This window comes from Plasmopara halstedii, assembly GCF_900000015.1.
Source record: "Plasmopara halstedii genome assembly, contig: Scaffold_430, whole genome shotgun sequence".
Classification (NCBI taxonomy): domain Eukaryota; phylum Oomycota; class Peronosporomycetes; order Peronosporales; family Peronosporaceae; genus Plasmopara; species Plasmopara halstedii.
The window spans coordinates 973,547-991,725 of NW_020187350.1; the positions used below are offsets into that span (position 1 = coordinate 973,547).

General features: G+C 42.1%; 6 protein-coding genes across 6 annotated transcripts; 2 read left to right on the forward strand and 4 right to left on the reverse strand.

Moving 5' to 3' along the window:
• Positions 1–41: 41 nt before the first annotated feature.
• On the reverse strand, positions 42–283 carry PHALS_09770 (uncharacterized protein; the record flags this gene model as incomplete). Its single annotated transcript, XM_024725085.1, has 2 exons — positions 42–155; positions 227–283. 2 exons carry the CDS (start codon positions 281–283, stop codon positions 42–44), a joined length of 171 nt encoding a protein of 56 aa, XP_024575897.1.
• Positions 284–2,129: 1,846 nt separating this feature from the next.
• Positions 2,130–3,323, reverse strand: PHALS_09771 (START-like domain; the record flags this gene model as incomplete). The annotated part of the gene is made up of 1 exon (XM_024725086.1): positions 2,130–3,323. One exon carries the CDS (start codon positions 3,321–3,323, stop codon positions 2,130–2,132), a length of 1,194 nt encoding a protein of 397 aa, XP_024575898.1.
• A 1,624-nt stretch (positions 3,324–4,947) lies between these two features.
• PHALS_09772 (uncharacterized protein) lies at positions 4,948–5,849 on the reverse strand (the record flags this gene model as incomplete). The annotated part of the gene is made up of 9 exons (XM_024725087.1): positions 4,948–4,978; positions 5,041–5,075; positions 5,145–5,172; positions 5,225–5,299; positions 5,358–5,448; positions 5,516–5,546; positions 5,628–5,668; positions 5,748–5,793; positions 5,847–5,849. The coding sequence occupies 9 exons, from the start codon at positions 5,847–5,849 to the stop codon at positions 4,948–4,950; spliced, it is 381 nt and encodes a 126-aa protein (XP_024575899.1).
• A 2,014-nt stretch (positions 5,850–7,863) lies between these two features.
• PHALS_09773 (START-like domain) lies at positions 7,864–9,072 on the forward strand (the record flags this gene model as incomplete). Its single annotated transcript, XM_024725088.1, has 1 exon — positions 7,864–9,072. One exon carries the CDS (start codon positions 7,864–7,866, stop codon positions 9,070–9,072), a length of 1,209 nt encoding a protein of 402 aa, XP_024575900.1.
• Positions 9,073–10,483: 1,411 nt separating this feature from the next.
• Positions 10,484–11,659, forward strand: PHALS_09774 (Zinc finger, RING/FYVE/PHD-type; the record flags this gene model as incomplete). Its single annotated transcript, XM_024725089.1, has 1 exon — positions 10,484–11,659. The coding sequence occupies one exon, from the start codon at positions 10,484–10,486 to the stop codon at positions 11,657–11,659; it is 1,176 nt and encodes a 391-aa protein (XP_024575901.1).
• Positions 11,660–17,381: 5,722 nt separating this feature from the next.
• PHALS_09775 (uncharacterized protein) lies at positions 17,382–18,017 on the reverse strand (the record flags this gene model as incomplete). The annotated part of the gene is made up of 1 exon (XM_024725090.1): positions 17,382–18,017. The coding sequence occupies one exon, from the start codon at positions 18,015–18,017 to the stop codon at positions 17,382–17,384; it is 636 nt and encodes a 211-aa protein (XP_024575902.1).
• Between the last annotated feature and the right edge of the window lie 162 nt (positions 18,018–18,179).

Sequence of the window (18,179 nt, forward strand, 5' to 3'; positions counted from 1 at the left end):
AGCAACAGCAATTTGTTATAGCAATCATCTCCAATTGGAATTTATGTCAGATTCGCTGACAGCACAAACTGTCCCCATTCGTGAAATTTCTCGGCTGCATCGTTATGATCGATAGCGTAGGTGCGGGAGCCATGTTTTGCCACTGACACTTGTCCCTATTTTATCGGTGGGGATTCCATTATGGCGAAGAGCATGTTGACGGCAAAGGCGCTACTTAGATGCTAACCAAAAACGTTTTTCGTCTCGCTTGTACTTTAGGGGCAATGTAAACTGTTTGACGCATAAAGGGTCAAGTGCGCTCGATATTTTTTGCATTCATGAGGCAATAAGTAAAGCAAATGATACAACTGACACGCAGGTGCTTGACAACATTTGACTCAGTGAGAAAAATGATGCTCCATGGCTTTCATGGTAACAATCATCGCAGCTTTCTCGCTTACGCTGAAGAGCCCCCGCTTTGATTTGCGAAGCCGCTTTTGAAAAGCATTCGTGTAAAGACTGAAGACTGGTGCAAGTCAACCTGTGAAGAGGTCTTTGCGCCTGAAGACAATGCTGTTTGAAAAAAAACCAGACCTCCACCCGGGCTCCACATGCCGCACAACAGTAAGTTTCTTAGGCTGAACTGGCGCGAAATGTGCGGGAATTGAACTCGGGGAATCTCGTTGACGACGAAATAAACTAACATTTGCTGCCGTCGTGGACATATCAACGATGAACGTCAATTTGCGGCTAGCAGCAACGTCAAGAGTACCATTCCGCAAAAATTCAAATTACTGAGTCAAAGTCGATAAGGATGAGCAACTGAAGATTCGCTTGCTTGCGTCAAGGGATATGCGTATACAGAAAAATAGCTTACGATGTTCGGAGTGGCCAGCACGAGCGATTTACGCTCAAGCTGATGAAGAGTCTGCATGCCCCCAGACACTTGGTTCTATTGTGAAGATAATTACTGCATTCAAGAATCGCAAATGCAAATCTATACCAAGAATACAGACTTTTAGTTTGGCTATGCCATCTCTTGCTGGCCTTCCCCATGCTTCAACGTTAAGCTGGAATGCAAGCTGTCTTGTAAGCTGTCATCCATATTTGCATTTGATTGTGTTCTAGATGCAAGCAGAAGCTTCATCACAGGCATGCGCTTGTTACATTACATTGAGCAATTTACTCGCTGATGATATTCTAGCGTTAATTTTATGTTACAGGCCAATTGATAAGGATTTACATTGGTATTCTCGACAACTTTTGCTGAGGAAGTTATATTTATTGCAGTCTCAAGAAATTCGCGACGTGCCTCACCTCAACACGGTCGTGCATATTAGATTTTTCATTTGAACATCAACACGCGCCTTTACAGCCACAAAAATGCACTAAAATTTGCAGTACGACCATGTTGCTGAAATCGACATCTGCGAGACCACATGTCAGAATTAAAGTTTACCTGCATTATAATTTCCCACTCATCGAATTGAATTTCCAGTGCTTTAACCAACTAAGCTTTAATCAACATAGCTGTACATTTATTTTAAGAATTCGCTATGTTAGTGGTGGTCGATTATAAAGTCACGATTTGCGATACATCGAGGTGACCAAGTTTGCAGAATTGATAAGTTTCTGTTTACCTCCTAAAGCTTATAGAAAAGAGGTTTACTCCAAACGGCCCAGCATTAGGCTTATTTGTTGAGGCCTCTACGTAGGTTTTGTCCGCTGCATTGGCATAGTGTCACTGGGCAAGGCGACTTGATGAAAGACGCGCTTTGGGTGGGTCACGTGAATGATAACTATTAATATGTTATAAGTGTCTCACACAAATCCATGCAGATTTTTGATATAAGGTGTTGACGCGCTAGCTCCAATTTCCGCGATGACGTCAGTGACAACACATTAAACTATACTTCAGAAAATGTGATGCGATATTTTTGCTACTCAAGCTTTTAAACTTTGCTCAGGGGTTTGTTATTAGGCCTCCGGGCTAAACATGCCAGAATTTTATTAAGACGGTGAGTGAGACGAATATGCGACTGACGAAAAAAATTAAATTGGCTTTATACAACGGCATTCAGCTTCAAGCATGTTAAGCTTATATTTGCAAATGGATACATGACTTAATCAAAAGCCAAGCAATGGAGAAGTTACTCACTACAAGTATTTCTAGAATGTTCAGATAGTGAGCTGGCAGTTGATGTAGTTGACGGGTAGAGAGCATTTGTAACCTCTCTTCCACTGATGGAGGCAATATGAGCTCGTGCCGCCTCAGCAGCGGGTGTTCTTGTCGCTTCATTTACGCATACAGCGCAAAAAGTGACCTTTCTTCGGGCTAAGAGCAAATCCGGAGTCACAAAGCTAAGCTTTTTAGAGATCTTGCAGTTATGACACACGTAACCAAAACAAAGTTTACACGTGCTGTCACTTTTACCGAAGTCGCCGAGTTTACGACTTGTTATCGGGCATACGCAGGTCACACAGACAAGTTCTCGATTGGGCGTGCCCAGCTCTTTAGCTTCTGTGTATCGCTTTTCAAGCATCCAAGCAAGTTTTTTCATCTGACCACAATGAGCATACTTGAGCGTTGATAAAAAAGACGTCGCCATGTTAGGCACAATGAGCTTACGAATTATATCACCACTTGGGTCCATGAGGCCAGTGACATAAATTTCGCAGGCATTGGGTCTCACTTGGCGGAATATGCTACAAATGGACGTATTCGCTCGGACGCGCCCAGGTAGCTCGTGGGTCTCAGGAAAGTTGACTGAGTGTATTATGTGATATCCAATTTTTTCGCCGTTCGATAAGTGCACAATGTTGGTTCCTTCAATGTACACATAATCACGATTGTACACCAAACCAATCGATTGGAAAGGAAGATCAAGCTCCATCCATTTGACAGCTAAAGATTTGAAAGGTTCTTCCATCGAAGGTTCTGTGATTGTAGATAAGACTGCTGCACCGCTTATATCATCGACATATGAAGCTTTAATTCTCATGCTCTCCAGCGTTGGATTGACTACTCCAAACATCATATCTTCTAAATCACCAATTGTAGTACCGTAGCAAAGTAGCGAAGGTAGGTCTACAGGTGTGCCTGGAACACGAGGAGCAGGTCGCGCTGAATCGAAATTGCGCTCCGAATACACTTTGGCGTTTTCGCGGCTTTTAACAAGTTTCCAGTGATTTGTGTCAATACGACAATGGTCTTGAAAAAGAAATTCCTCGTAGCGCGAGATGCTTGCGTCCACAATGGAGGCAAAGAGGGCTTCGAGGTCAGCGACATCTGAAGACGTTAGGCGTAACTCGTTAAATGGATTTACAGTGAACCGTCCTTTCATATTTGATTAAGCCGCCTCCAGGCAAATTTGGGTTTGACTACTGTGAGTCACGTATTGTCGAATAAGTACGCAGGACGATCGGTAAAGGAGTTTCGTCAAGATTGGGTCGCTCTCTGCCCAATGCACGTATTATTCGGAAGACGGTCTGAAGTGCAAGTCTGGTCATCCAATAGCTGCTCACTGTGATCTCCCTATCAGTACAGATGCTGAGGAAGTTTCACACTCAGCACCGGCTGTATGAATAGCTATGTTAGGCACAGAACTGAGCGTTTTTATGAAGTAAAAAGCTCCAAATTGTTTTGGAGCTAACTCTAAATTTGGATGTACTTCTCCTCATGATACGGCCCAACATCACATCACTCTAAAGTTGTATACATTCAATCTCGTCACTTAGTCTATCAATGTCGCCAATGCAAACTCGATAATTGCAGCTCATGATCACGTTTTCGCTGAGTCGAAGAAAGGTGAAACACGGCAAGATAGGTCAAAATCAGACTCACTGCTCCGTCCAGGAATCACACGGCGCCCGAATCAAGCATCATGAAATATAAACTTTTGAAAGAGACTAACTCATTTATAATATGCATAAAGTCACCATAAGTAAAAATATACCTTCAACGTGAGATATCTACGGAAAAAAATGCTTGGCAGATTATAAGAGGCGAAATTTTATCAGACATAATTGTAACGATATGCAGGTTTCGTAAGGGGTACAAAAGATATTGTAACACCACACAGCTTTCAAGACGTAAGGGCTTAACACATGGTTGCAACCTAAGACGCCATTTATAAGAAGCCACATCTGAGAAGTCTCATCTACAGATCATTATGCAGGGGTGAGCCAATTTATTGCTCAGACTTTTAAAGATTTTTTTCCGTACTCATCAAACAGCTGTAGCATTAACATTTGATGGGGATGAGTGGGAGCAAAAGCCAGTGCAGCTCTAGGTGTCTCTGAATAGCATTACTGACATGGCAGCAACATAACGCGACATAACAGGAGCTTCCTTTTCGTTACGAAACAACACGGCGACCACGACTAGAAGTTCATTATTTTGAAGTTTTTCACTCGATTCGCTTTGTCAGCACTGAATGGTCATGGTCGATTGACTTTTATCAGTTGATTTCTTAATTCACGATATGCGGTCTGCGAAGCATACAACCATAGCTGGTGCATTATAGCACCTATCAAGTCTTATCGCAGTCGTGGGAAGGTAGAGCTCGATTGGCCGCACTGATTCGATTTTCGATACTCATGATAGCGATATTATAGAATAGCATTTTTCGCATCAGTATGTGTTCTTGTACAATTTCTCATGACGGTCTAGTCGGTCGTGTGACTACGTCGCGGATACATATATAGCATATTGAACATTGCTGCAATATAATCGTCAGCCAAATGATTGCCTCATCGGAAACACGCTGATGCAGGTATTCGAGCAGCGGCAGCTACATAGTATACTCTTACAGGGTCAGTCAAACAAAAAAGACACGATCATCGCAATAACATACCATATCAGTTTATCACAGCACGGAATTATGACGCGGCTACATCCTGAGAGTATGCAAATAATGTCTCCCAATGGATGTTTATGTGCTTAGAAATGAATCAGAACTCTTCATATTATGATCGGGTCTTCGGGGTCATCAAATGCCTCCCAGATATTGCACGAAATTAAAATTGATTAACAGTAACGGCAACGTAGTAGGGGCATACATTAGGTTTGATGGAAATTCATCCGCTGCATTAAGCTGTACAAAATACGCTGGTTAACAAAAACGGGATGTTGTTACACTGTCCATGCATGAAAAAGTCTCCACCTCTCGCTCTTTAATACGGTCACAAGCTCTTATGATCAAGTTCAATATATGTTGACCATCCCGCCATATCTGTCTCTGACTTGGCAAAGGAAGTTTGACTTTGGAATGCACTGAGCCTGGTGCGGGATGAATCATGTGTCAATGTTTTAGCTGAGCTATATAATATCGATTATTAGTTGTTTTTAGGCCACGTTTATTTGGTTTGTAACGTACATTGCCACAAACACCACTTCAAGTCTGCGTGTTATTTGAAGGAGCCGTAAGCACACATTTCCGATGTGTGATTTCATTTGACACTTTGAGCCTTAAAAGGCAATTGCCGTGACATGAGTCAGCCATTTTTGTCGAGCTCACGGTTGTTCATGCCACACCCTGAAAGAATTTTGCTTTACGTTTTGTCATCTGTATTTTTTGGAAAATTCATCAACGTCTAATGGGGTACGAACGAGCACACTAAAGGAACCAGGCTCAAACATAGCGTACCAACTTAAAGCAATAGGATGAGATGCACAGAGGCGATATGCCTGTCAATCATTGTAGATGCTCAAACAGATGAGTTAGATTAAATTCCTTACATCTGTCAATATTGAGATTTATGACTACCTCGCTGCTTGAGAGACCCCGTCGAAGCGGACTTGCATGATGTGCGCTAAGATATTTACGCGTCAAACAGGCATCAATGGGCGTGCAAACGGCCTACACCATGAAGACGAGTATATTTGGACCTGAGAGACTAAGTTTACCGCTATTTTGGCCATATACCAATCAATGCATCAGCGCGTCGCATAAGCTATCTCTGAATTAAAATTTCACCCTTAGACACAGGCCCTATATCATGACGCGGTAGACTTGCATCGCTTAACCAGGCATATCGCGTGCGATCAAGTTCCTGACCACCCGACAAAGAGCCAAGAATTTGCGATTTACGCCCAAGCGTCGAGAGCTAGCATCGTAGATGCAGCAACTCGCTTCCAAATGCGATAACGGCTGTCATGGGTTCCTATTTTCTTAACTCTTTCGATGTGTCACCCTACTTCAAGAACATAACATCATTTCCTGATCGTAAGAGCCAATAAGAGTACGGTCCAATAAAGCTCTACAGGCGTGCCAAATGCTATGAGCCTCAGCCATCCTAACGAGAAGGATAGGTCTCTTAACTGCCAAGCATGATCGTAGTACTTGTAGATATTTCATCGTGGATGTAGTACAAATCTGTGCCCAACCTCGACCGTCTATCAAATGACTGGTTCATAGAGCTGATCTGCTAATCAGGATTGCCCCACAAACACATTGCGGGGAAAGACGAGTATGAGAAAGCGCAGGGCGGCCTACTATGGTAGAATTGGGCTCTATCGCACGTCATTGAGATAGAGGTCAATGTGACCCAGTCCTAAAGATAATGTTCCTCCAACGAGAGGTAGGATTCGAGCTAAGCATTTTTGATTGTCAACACCCGCATCTCGGGCTTTGAGAATTTGGGTGCGCCGTGCACATATGTAGGATGCGCAGCTTTTGCACCGATATATCGCAAAAGCTATGATAGTGCTTAGCCGACAGGTCGCGGGGTCATTTAAGACCCCAAGTACTGATAAGATATCCGTGCCCCTTGCAACAGGATATGTCAAAGGTTCATTTGGAACCCCCCTTAACCCGTGAGAGCGCTGACAGTTTGAGCGCTGCTTGGTCTGAACAAGTTATTGAAACTGGATTTTATCTTAAATATGACGCGGTTGGTGACATAGACCGACTAGATGTATTAGAATTTAGCCTTTATACATATCCTATCTATAATAGATTAGCTTATGGTATGTGATATTTTCGAATATTTGCCTAGCACAGTTACAAGATCCGACTGACGTATAAGGTAGGTTTGGAAATACTTCTGATTGTAAAATCTATATAATGCTTAATTCTAAATTATAGAGTCGTACAAAAATTATCATGTGAAGCTGAAAGCATAATTGGTTGGTCACCCCACCACACACATAGAATATCGATCGCGAAATTTTCAGATACTGAATGTCGTTGACACCAGATATTGATTGCATGATACTTCTAGGTGGAATCACATCCAGAATCTTACATTTTGACATTCGATTTTGTCGAGATCATCTCATTGCAGGATTCAAGCGCTTTAAAATTTAAGCTCATCAAAACTAAAATTAAAATGTCTGTCTAAATTCTAGAGTCAAACTTTGCTGTGCAAGACATTCGCTCATCACATTCTGAGATCTTCTCATTCAAGCTGTCAATCAAACTTCGGCCTCTCTCCCGTTCGTTGATTGAACAAGATTAGTAATTGATTGCGCTAGTACATATCTCGCATCATCTTTATATAGCTTTGTGTTCACAGCACCAGAATCGAGCCTCCCTAACCAGTTACCACAAATTTTTTTTAGCTGTAAATCAAGCTTCACTCTTTATAGTTTATGACCAAATTTAATCTAAGTCATCTTATCAGGCTGATTGCAACCTTTGATTGATCTAAATTTCTTCTCTTTACAAGTCTCTTGGTAGCTCAGTCGCATTGCGAAAATGACTCATCTGCCGTACAGAGATTATAGTGGTCCAAGGTACGTGCTTGTAATTTCATTCAAATAAAAGCAAAGATGCCTTGTAGCGCTGTATATGTAACAGACACAACACCTTGAGAAACACAAGATCAATACTTCGTTATATCGATCTCACAATCCATTTGCTCTCAAAACGCCAGAACATTATGGGCAAAGCCACCTTCACTACCAATCCTTATCCAAAACTCGAGCTCACTGATGCGGATCGTCAACTCCTCCTTCGCCTTGAAAGTGACCTGATCCTCGAAGTCTTTCCAAAATACGAAGACTTCGTAGTCGTTGATAAAAGAAAGGTGAATCACTCTCAGTGGAAGTCGATTGGCGACGACGAGAATCTCCACGTTTACGTGGAGCGAGACGGATATAGCGACAGCAAAATTAAGGAGGACGATCCTGTCCATCAGCCAACAGACAACTGGCAAAAGAACATGCCCATTATCCTCGCTGTGGGTACCTTTGAGGGAGAGCTAAATGACCTCATGTTTGGTACTGTGAACCCGACGCAAGAGATAATGCGCGTAAAGGCGTCGTACGTTAAAGATTACAGTGATGGCGCTGTATTAGCCAATATTGTTGTACCCACTGCTGCAGATCCCTTTCGTTCCGTATCAATTAAATGGACCCAGATTAATCTACCACTAAATCAGACTGGACTCATTCAAAATCGCGACTTCATTTGCTTAGAAGCGACTGGTATCTTGCATTTTGCGGACGGAGATCGCGTTGGGTACCAGCTTCTTCACTCAATCAACTTTCCCAACACTCAGCCTCTTCTTGGTACAATTCGAGCGCATCACAAAATAATTGGCTTCTATCGACAAATTAGCCACAATGTTATCGACACGTACGCGTTCGACACCGTGCATCCTGGAGGCAAAATATTTCGGTCAGTGGCACTTAAAGCTTCGGCTCAAGCATTGCTCTCTACCACAAATTACGTTATCTGTGGACAAGCAAAGAAACTCACATGGAGGCTACAGCACCGACAAGCTGAAACACAATCGTTTCGACATCGATGTACCCAAAATATTTTTAACAATGAACTTTTCTGTACGGCTTGCGACCGAAATCTGACGCATAGAAATTTTGGCCTCCCCAGAGTTACAGCATTGGGACAAAGCGTTTGCAAGTTGTGCTTGAATCCCGTATGCTACAAGTGCAAACGCCCGAAAGCGATAAGTTTTCTCACGCCGGATCGGAAACTCCTTCGACAGAAAATCACATTTTGCGTCATGTGCATCAGTGAGGTGTCCCGAATGAGTGCTATACCCGCAGCTCAGGATCAAGCTGTAGGGTATAAAGCCTTCAATGTCATGGATTCTTTATCTGGATCCGACGTTTTATCGAATAAGTAAAAAATGGTATAAACATGTTTTGTAACTTGTGTTTGTATCATGTAGAAAAATCCCAATCTAATAACTAAAAGAGATTATAATCTGCTGCTAGGTCTCACCAAGATTTGAGCTTATTTTATTATACTTCAATCATACGACCATGACCGTTCAAGTAATCGTCTGACTGACGAAAACTTTGCGGTTTAACCTTTACATCGCGAGTCGTATGCCAGGATAACGTCAAATGCTGTGTAGCGAAACGCAACACACTTACAGATAGTCCAAACATACATGTGCAGATCAACAAGCAGATTGACCAGAAATTTACGATATCAGATGAATTCTTTCAGAGACGCAATACGTTGTACGATTGAGCTAAAGACTCAAGGTAGCCTCAACCTTGGCGTGGAAACAGACTGCTGTTTCGTCACATGTCCAACATTGTTGCCGTACAAATTCATGCATAAGGATAGGCACGACAGGACTGCAGGAAAGGCTTTATACAGTGTGTGCTCACTTAGTTTCCGGACTTGCTTCAAATTCTACTACCAAGTTCAATCTTAACACAAAGGCACCTAATAGAATGTGCCGGTAGCGTGCAAGCTTCGATACATTCGGTCAAGCCGGTTTTAGCATATATTTATCACAATTATTGATGCTATCAATAAATGTCATAACTTGTTAGAGGCGCAATCGATGAGCGAGCATTCAGACAATAACGCACGACAGCCAACAGTCATATGTGTAATTTTTATAAATACAAAAATCCATTAATTGCTGGCAAAGGAAACCCGTACAGCTTTCTGATGGTGTCAATTGTGTTGGAGTATAAGGGTGGGCATTATGAATGCTAACACAATATTATCGCCAGATATTAGCAACATTCAAGACGAGGCTGATGGGGTTGCATACTACGCTGGCTAGACCTTAACTTTAAAATTGTATCACAAATCGCATCAACAACAAAATTTTACGTAGCTATCACTGAACTTGCCCTCGAAATCTAAGACAGTATACGAAAGTCGATCTGAAATTGAAGCGGATACTTTTACTATGAGGCTAGTCTCAAACATTTGCTTACAGTGCTATTACACGATGTATCCTGTCAGGACACGACTTTACTGAATTTGTCCTGTAGGAATATGGCTATTTATTACTTGGCAGCCGCCATATATCGGTAGACAGTCTATAAAATTTAACAATTAAATCGTCCATCCAATCTGTTCGGTGGGCCACGGAACACTTTGGGTTAAATCTTTTTTCTCTGGAGTAACTATTTCTACACCTCTACAGTGCGTGCCCGTTGTCATATTGTCCAAATCAAAGGATACAGCCTGCTGACCCGACCCTGATTGGTGATGTTCGCATCATATGGACGCACGAACGTGAGATAATGGCACTTGGCGATTTCCCCTCGTAACCGCTTAGTGCGATGCCAAAGGACACGACAAATCCGTACCCAGACTTAAGCGTCACTGCACAACAGCGTGAGCAACTCATCGAATTAGTGAATGGATGCGTGCAGAATCACTTGCAGAAGTACGAAAAGTTTTTTATTACGGACCAACACCGCGTGGATAGTCGACGTTGGGAACATGTCAAGTCTAAAGATGATCTCCACGTTTATAGTGAACGCACTTCAAAGGATCAGGCTCGCAAAGGATTAATTACAATAGATCCGATTGAACAGACCGAGCAAGAGAAAGACATGGCAGTGTTTATGAGTGTCGGTACGGTCGTTGGGGAGCTAGAAGACCTCATGTTTGGAGTTATTAACACAACTCGAGATGCAATGCGCATCAAGAATGCGTATGTTGGTGATTTTGAAAGTGGAGCAATTCTATGTCCCGTGGTTGAGCCAAGCGAGAAGGAGCCATTTCGATCTCTGACGATTAAGTGGATGGCAACAGAATCCATGCTTAAGTCTAACAAAAGCCGAGATTATGTATGCGTGGAAGCAACAGACATTCTTCATCTGGAAAACGGTGTTCAGATTGGGTACCACGTACTCCACTCAATCGAATTTCCGCAAACAAAGCCTCTCTCTTACTTCACTCGAAGTAACATGTCACTCGTCGGGTTCTACCGCCACATTCATAGTACAATCATCGACACTTTTGGGGTGTGTATCATCGATCCAGGTCACAAAGCAAAGAGACAAGTCTTAACACCAGTTACAGCGACTTCCATGTTGACGGTGACAAATTATGTGCGATGTGGTCAGCTAAAAAAAGTTGCGTGGATGCTTCAGCGTCAACACGCTGCTTTTAAGCAGCGTCAAGACAGTCAGAACAGTAAAGGATGCGTCATGTGCGGTAAAAGCAAAAATCTTGCAGGACTCGGTCGAGGCACGTGCAAACTTTGCAATGGTGATGTGTGCTTTTCGTGCAAAGTGCGCGAGCGAATGCATTTCATTGGACAAGATGACGAACTCATCCAGCGCAAAATTACATTCTGTTCACAGTGTATGAGTAAAGCAATAAATTGTAGTACACAGGAAGCTGCGCAGGATCAAGCAACGGGGTATCACGACTCTTATGACAGCGCCTCAACATTTTCAGAATCGACTCTGTCCGCCTTTTCCGAAACATCGTTGATTTATCATTAAATATAATGAATTTAAAGTGTGCCAGAAATAAAAAGTTTAATTCATGATCTCTACATAATTGGTCATCACGCAGCCTAGACCGATCTATCTATTGTTGTGTCCACACGACTTACGATACGACCACGGTAAAATTCTCCTCACTGCCTTGAAGGACTTGCACAGCTTTTGTCTGTCATTTTTTTTCGGCAAATATTGAATCTCGTTATACAATTTGATGTTCGTCAGAAAATAATGTCTTGCACATTTCTTGCAACTTATACTCAAGATTTGTGGTGTTTTTTTAAAGAAATTTTCATCGGATTTTCATGGACCATTTCTTATTCCATATGGTGTTTTAAGACCATTGAAGTAAAATGAGCGTGCAATAACCTGTGGATTGCTGTACTCGCTAAGGTTACTTTGTCAGGTGACATTCACGCAACCACCAGTGATAGTGTAAAATTAGTAACCCAAGAACTGTAGATAATTTTTCAAGAGACACCTTTTCAGGAGGAAACATCTTCTGCCTGATTATGCAATGATGGTTTAGGTTTATTATCATATTGAACGGCAAATCAAAACCATCTGTTTAGTAGGTAAGAAGAGGACGAGCTTGTATTTGGATGTAGAATATATGATTGAATCAATAAACTACTTTGGCTTGTATAAACTCTTAATAGGTTCTTAGCCCAATCTAAATCTCTCGACGACCGCTTCATAATTGCTCATCAAATATATAGGATATATGGTACATTGAGCCGTTTTTTAATGACAAGAGGAACGATATCAATGGCCCCGAAAGCGATAATGTAGAAAGTGTGGTACTTGCAGATGAAAAAGCTCTCAGCTTAAGTTATACCAATTCAAATACGAGTTGAAATGGCTGTTCAGTATTTTGTGTCTTGTATAACAATATCATTATTGGCAACGACTTTGTTTAATTTCATAGACTTGATGATTCACAGTGTTTGCCTGGGTTCGTGAAGATAGAGAATTGTATCCCGCGAAATTTCCTACTTGATCTCGCGCAACCTTTTATATGCAACACTTGATCGTTATGTTTAAGTATCTAGTGCGAAATTCGTTTTGGTTTACCTATTTTCCATCAGGCATGCTGAAGCTGACGCGTTTGCGAGTGGTGCACGAGAGCAAAACAATACCATGACACATTATGCAAGCGCTTTTTCCGGTCCTACAGTTTCCTTCACACGAAATGTTTCGTCTGTCGATTGCGCTCGACTTTGATAACCTATACTAGTTTTGAAGAATTCTTGTACAGAACTTAATTTTCTGACGTGCACCTCGAAATTCATAAATACCGATATTCCGGTATGTATGAATATTCACAATTGCACTATGTGAATGTAACTTTCGTATTTCTAAAATCGTGATTGTATTTTAACCCTTCTCCGCTACAACGTAAACCACACAAGGTTTAGACTATATATCTTCCATAGACACTGAAAAACTTAATCCTCTCAAGCGACCACCACGTCTGTAGATTCCACCCCACTATCTGCCATGTACATATCTCCACAGGAACTTCGATTCCGTGATTAAAATTATATGACTCAACGAGCTCCCGATAAAAGCGCAATCTTCTAGACCACGACTATTGAAATATCGGTGAGGATACCGAGGAGCTCTCCGATAAGATTCTTTCCAGTGACAATCCGAATCCTGACCGCCTCCACCCCACGAAAACTGACCCGGCCACTCGCAACGCCCATTTTTTATGCCTTACAAACCTTGATAAATTTATCCTTCCCCATCGGCGAAAAGTGTATTGCCACCCTCTCGAATAACTCACGACGAAATATAGCTCGTGACCAACAAATTAAACCTGACTCAAGGAGCTTAGCTTGCTTAACTACAAGCGCAAAGAGCTACGCCGAATCATATCTAAAGCACCACGCTTTAAATATGATAATTAAACCGCTCAAAGTCGCTCGACGCGCTGGTGCGGAGCTCCTTCTAGGCAACATGTGTAGGCTGTTCTCTCACACCCAGTACAAAATAATCATATGAAAGTCGCTGCGCGAGAGCTTTTGCAATTGGAAATCGTATACTACACGAAGAATGTTCCTTGGATCCTAGAAACTGGCAAATGTTGCTGATTACATGTCTCTATTCGCGCACACGGTGCAGAAAACACGCCGCCTTGCATGACAAAAGGCTTTACAAGCCAGCTTCACTTAAGTGATTGTCGAGGTGACAGCAATCACCTTTCGATTCAACTATTAGTAGCCCTGCCTTTCTCGAAAATATAGCTGTAATCGCTATCGATCAAAGGTGTTTTGACCCTGCATCTTCTAAAGGGGAGACAAAGGCCGATTATGCGCCAGTCCGTAAGCGGTCACGGACCCAAGGCAATTTTGCCTAATACAAGCTTCTCACTAAACTGGTGTACTGTTGCAATGATACTGGATGTTGTTAAGAGCCCTAATATGTTTTTCTGCCCCAAAACGTTTAGTGCGCAATGAGCCGCCCTCGGTCATTGGGCAGCGCCGACAGAACTCAGCGTTTCTGCGGATGGATGTAATTAGCTCTCTTTGCCGTGGCAGCACGTTGACTTTCACCAAAAGTAACTGTGTGCGTATGAAGCAGAGATGAGCCAGCTTTCAGATTCATCCACTAAACTTACTTCTCGCTAAGCCTGCTTCGAGGCATTTCTGCTTTTCAGAAATACGTCAAAATACGTCACCGCTTAAAATTGAGGATAGCTGGGCTCGAAGTTGTGGTAAAAATATTGCATTTCCTGCAACGGAGCGCTTCACATCTTGGTTGCTCGAAAGAGCGGGGATTTGGTACAGCTTCATTAGACTCACAAGAAATGCCGGGTGTGTTCGCATTTTCTTCAGGATAAAAATTACTTAGTTTATCTCTTGCAACAAATGTGGACGGTTCAATTTGGCGCGGTCGCCACTTTGTCTTGCAGATTGCAGGTCCTGCATATTTTGTGGACTATTGCATTTACTTGGGCACAGCATATTCGTGCGTGTATCACCTGCCTCTGGCATTGGTGTGTTACTTTTGTATGTCGCGGCCTTTAGCCATAGAGTCATCCACCCCACCCTGTGCGCGACGCTCAATTTTTGTGAGAAGCCACCAGTTTTGTTACAAAGCTCAACATCAGCAAGTCGAAATCGGTCGACAATCCTTCCCCTTTGAAGCCGAAGTCACTTCGTGTCGGCCTAAAATGATCCATATGTTCACTATAACATTTATGTGAATTGAGGTCAAACTAGTAGAGGTATGTACTGAGTTTATTAAACGTACATTCAATCTGTGGAAGCTATTTTTTTTGTGTGTACTCTCCGTGCAAGTACTCCAATCAATAGTCATCATAATTGCAATCCACCCGTTCTGCCTGACCTCGTGTTTGCGAATGGTCAGCGGTTAACATTTTTAATTTAGGACCAAGCACCTTGGATAGCATTTGCCAATATTTCGCCGTATGCGCGAAATTTTATCTGATACATTAGTCATTGTCAAGCAATGTCGGCGAAATGCGCTGCTTTGGCGATAATCACATTGACCATATCATCGCTGAAAGTTGCGAGATCAGATTTCTCGCTCAGACGGTCCTCAAAGAATACAATACCGGTATTACGGGACGCATCCGCTTGACTTATACTTTACCTCGAGTAATTCTCAGCTAAAAAGGATAATTATCATTCAATTCACTGGTGATATTGTTGTAGTGCGCAGATATTGGATTCATGAATAGCATAGATCACAAATCACTCACAACCAAGCGAATGATACCCGAACTTGACTAGATACTAAGCCATAGCCATTAAAATTTGATCATGAACAGGATAGTCCTTGTTCGCCACTTGATGCTGCCAAGCCTCGCACACGATGACGCGATCATGCGCATTGTCATCTGCATGCGATGAACTATATTGTAAGTCAAAGGTTAAAGCGTTCAGACGACAATAATGGCCAAATCATTTTGAGAGAGCCAATTTGTGAGGTCCTCATGCGGTTTCCTGACCCACGCACTACCTAACAACCTCGATGCACCTTAGCGCCATTTGGTGTCCTTTTGAAGGAGTCGTGCCATATCGGCATTATTTGCATCATAGAAACAAGCAACGCAAAGCCACATTCTTAAGTCTGATTGATATAAATGGCACCCCTCAATTCACGAGGCACTTGATGTTCGTGTGATCTGCCCCCAAAATATGCTTTCCAATGAAGCATCTCAAAAGAGGTTTTTTGCTGGTGCCAAATAAACACGTGTCCATACTGGAAAACCTCTTATTCAAGCGCATACCATCGGACACAGCTTGTAGGATCTTAATTTGGATGCCGAATCCGACTTCCCGTGCTATGGAGGACTGCGTACAAGACATCTTTGAAATAAGCCAGCTCTAAGCCATTATTTGGTCCGGAAAGCTGCGCTTCCAGACGACTAAAAATCGCTGATGCATTCTGTACTTGCTGTTGTATAACCCGACAATTATAGAGCAACGAGATCACCGCGTGATGGCGATATCACTATTTTTCGTAAGCTATGAATAGTATAGATCAACGAAGTTGAAGGTCCTGATCAAAGACAGCAGACCATGTTGCTCTAAAGCGCATCTGTTTTAAAAACTGGCGATTGTGTCGCAACAGTGGTTGCATTTAGCTTGTTATGAAGATACATCATACTATCCGTTATTTTTTTTCGACACAAACCGTCGATGCCATTCTCGCAGAGATTTGCTTTGACTTTGATGAAAAAAAGCATCCACAACGCTGTTATCTGATAAAGGTCATTGACGAGTGAGGCACTATTTTACTCCAAACTTCCACGTCCGACATTAAAACCGCGATGGGTATCCCCATAGATAAAACGGACTCAAAGAATAAAGAATACCCCTTCCACGCTTCGCATATAGCTCTATGTGCGTGTTTTTGATAACAGACTTGCCATGGTGCATGAAAAACTCAGCTCTTTTTCCCGAATCAGGTGATCATTATAGAGACTTTATCGTCTTGTAATACTTTGCAATCGTTCCATAGCGTTTACAGCACAAAATAAATCGTATTACTGTTTGAGATAATGATTGTAGATTTATGGTCATCAGTCTATTCAGTCGCTTCAATCATGAGTGATAACCTTTTTCTCGCTAAAGACCCGTGAAAAATGTGCTTTTCCAGACCTTGAGTGTGTCACATGACGTTGTGCCGACTCGTCAGAGCTGCCACATGGTGACGGACGAACATGAAGTATTTTATGATCCTAAGGCCTGGTATTTCTACTTGCAACTGTCAGTCATCATTAGTAGCACAGAGGACCACGGAAACAGTCACTCCTACTTTTCTCCAATTGCAGACCCCGACCAGGCAGATGTCTCCGTCGATCTCAATCTTGACGGCCAATTACGGTATCACGCAAGATAAGTACGACGCTTCATATTTGTGTCAATACCGGTAGAACCAATGTTAGTGGTAAGAAATCTTGCAAATGGACGAAAACTTCAAATGACAGGGTGTCGATTTTTTGCATGAAAGTATGTAAAGTTATGCAGACAGTCTATTAGTCAAAAAAAATTCCCACGTTATGTCTATAAAATCTCGAATATTGCATTTAAGAGCCAACAATTAAGTCGTTGGTATCGAGGTAAAGTCTGTTGAAAGAATAGTGAAGACTGCAGCTGATTCTTACAGCACATACTCTTTTATTCGATTCGATTCGATTTGTCTAAACCTAAAGTTCAATTGGAGTTTCGTCCGATTCTAAATTGTATCACTTAGCGCACTTTTGTAGTGCATCGTTCGAATCATCCTCTAACGCAACGAGAAACACTTTAAATTCAGGGCTATCCTTGACTTCGGAAGATACTTCAACAACAGCAGAGTCCAGCTCCTCTTCGGAATAAATGGTACTCAACATGGTAGCTGTATTCCAATTTAGAGGCTGGCAGTCGAGCGTGGAGGCATAACGGAACCATGCCCATTTCAGTTTGTCTTCTTTGGCCAGAATATTTTTTAATAAATCAACTAGGCGATTCGACGGCGTTATGGCTTCGATATTAGTTGCCTGCTCTAAACGCTTGATCAAAGTCTCTGTGTCTGTCTGTGCAGCTTTTTTCAGAATTGTCAACACGGGTTGGTTTCCAACGATATTGGGATGGAGAAAATAAAAATTGACCGCGTACTTGACCAAAAGTTTAAAATCATCGCTTTTCAAAATATCTGGTTGTTTGAGATCAAGCGATATGAGTTTGTGGAAGAAATCTGGTGCTATTTCCGCTTTCAAACAGAAATTTAGTTCACATTTTATTTGCACAGCAACTTCTTTCCACCTCGAATCTTTTGTCATCATTGTAAACGCTTCTTCCATATTTAGTTGGGGTGCATATTCAATCACAATATCATACATTGATTCTGCATCGTTTGGATATGCCTGATTGAATTCAACCACACTTTCCACCCACGTCAAAAGCTCAGGCTGGAAACCAACGAGTAAGTCGAGTTTTTGTAATATAAAACTGTTTGTCGGAGAAAATTTATCCTTTACCCAACGCTCTGATCGTAGTTTTTG